The following is a 1,967-nucleotide window of genomic DNA, read 5'->3' on the forward strand; positions in this document are numbered from 1 at the left end:
CGCGGCTACTTCGACGAGGACATGAACCGCGTCCTGGCCGACCCGAGTGACGACACCAAGGGCTTCTTTGACCCCAACACGCACGAGAACCTGACGTACCTGCAGCTCCTGGAGCGCTGCGTGGAGGACCCCGACACGGGGCTGCGCCTCCTGCCGCTCACGGATCAGGCTGCCAGGGGTGGCGAGCTGGTCTACACAGACTCCGAGGCCCGGGACGTGTTCGAGAAGGCCACCGTGTCTGCTCCTTTTGGTAGGTTCCAGGGCAGGACGGTGACCATCTGGGAGCTCATCAACTCCGAGTACTTCACAGCAGAGCAGCGGCGGGACCTCCTGCGGCAGTTCCGCACGGGCAAGGTCACAGTGGAGAAGATCATCAAGATGGTCATCACGGTGGTGGAGGAGCACGAGCAGAAGGGCCAGCTCTGCTTCGAGGGCCTGCGCGCCCTGGTGCCCGCCGCGGAGCTGCTGGAGAGCGGGGTCATCGACCGTGATCTCCTCTGCCAGCTACAGCGGGGCGAGCGATCCGTGCGGGAGGTGGCAGACGTGGACTCCGTGCGGCGGGCCCTGCGAGGTGCCAACGTCATCGCAGGGGTGTGGCTGGAGGAGGCGGGCCAGAAGGTGAGCATCTATGAGGCCCTGAAGAAAGACCTCCTGCCTCCAGAGGCGGCTGTGGCTCTCCTGGAGGCCCAGGCTGGCACCGGCCACATCATTGACCCTGCCACGAGCGCCCGGCTCACTGTGGACGAGGCGGTGCGTGCCGGCCTGGTGGGGCCCGAGCTGCACGAGAAGCTACTGTCCGCCGAGAAGGCCGTCACCGGCTACAAGGACCCCTATTCGGGGCAGAGCGTCTCCCTGTTCCAGGCCCTAAAGAAGGGCCTCATCCCCCGGGAGCAGGGCCTGCGCCTGCTCGATGCCCAGTTGGCCACTGGCGGCATCGTGGACCCGAGCAAGAGCCACCGCGTGCCCGTGGACATGGCCTGTGCCCGAGGCTACCTGGATGAAGAGACCCGCCGAACCCTATCAGCACCCGGGGAAGAAGCCAGAACCTACCGCGATCCTACCTCTCAGGAGCCCGTCACCTATGGGCAGCTCCAGCAGCAGTGCCGGCCCGACCAGCTCACGGGGCTGAGCCTGCTGCCGGTCTCGGAGAAGGCCGCCCAGGCCCGGCGCGAGGGGCTCTGCTCCGAGCTGCAGGCCCAGGAGACCTTCCAGAAGACTCCTGTGGAGGTGCCTGTGGGGAGCTTCAAGGGCAGGACAGTGACTGTGTGGGAGCTGCTAAGCTCTGAGTACTTCACAGCAGAGCAGAGACAGGAATTGGTGCGCCAGTTCCGGACAGGCACAGTCACGGTGGAGAAAGTCATCAAGATCCTCATCACCATCGTGGAGGAGGTGGAGACTGTGCGGCGAGAGAGGCTGTCCTTCAGCGGCCTGCGTGCCCCGGTGCCGGCCAGCGAGCTCGTGGCCTCCGGGGTCCTCAGCAGCACCCAGTTTGAGCAGCTCAAGGATGGCAGGACCTCAGTGAAGGACCTGTCGGAGTTGAACTCCGTGCGGACACTGCTGCAGGGCAGCGGGTGCCTGGCCGGCATCTACCTGGAGAGCTCCAAGGAGAAGGTGACCATCTACGAGGCCATGCGGCGAGGTCTGCTCCGGCCCAGCACGGCCACTCTCCTGCTCGAGGCACAGGCGGCCACTGGCTTCCTGGTGGACCCTGTGCGGAACCAGCGCCTGTACGTCCACGAGGCTGTGAAGGCAGGTGTCGTGGGCCCCGAGCTGCACGAAAAGCTGCTGTCGGCCGAAAAGGCCGTCACTGGCTACAAGGATCCCTACTCGGGCAACACCATCTCCCTCTTCCAGGCCATGAAGAAGGGCCTAGTCCTCAGGGACCACGGCATCCGGCTGCTGGAGGCGCAGATCGCCACAGGCGGCATCATCGACCCCGTGCACAGCCACCGGCTGCCCGTGGACGT

General features: G+C 65.8%; 1 protein-coding gene across 1 annotated transcript; it reads left to right on the forward strand.

Moving 5' to 3' along the window:
• Positions 1-3: 3 nt before the first annotated feature.
• Positions 4-1,962, forward strand: LOC132009237 (plectin-like; the record flags this gene model as incomplete). Its single annotated transcript, XM_059387540.1, has 1 exon — positions 4-1,962. A coding segment is annotated over one exon (1,959 nt), but the record flags the coding sequence as incomplete, so codon positions are not given.
• Between the last annotated feature and the right edge of the window lie 5 nt (positions 1,963-1,967).

Source organism: Mustela nigripes, unplaced genomic scaffold, assembly GCF_022355385.1.
Source record: "Mustela nigripes isolate SB6536 unplaced genomic scaffold, MUSNIG.SB6536 HiC_scaffold_8765, whole genome shotgun sequence".
Lineage (NCBI taxonomy): Eukaryota > Metazoa > Chordata > Mammalia > Carnivora > Mustelidae > Mustela > Mustela nigripes.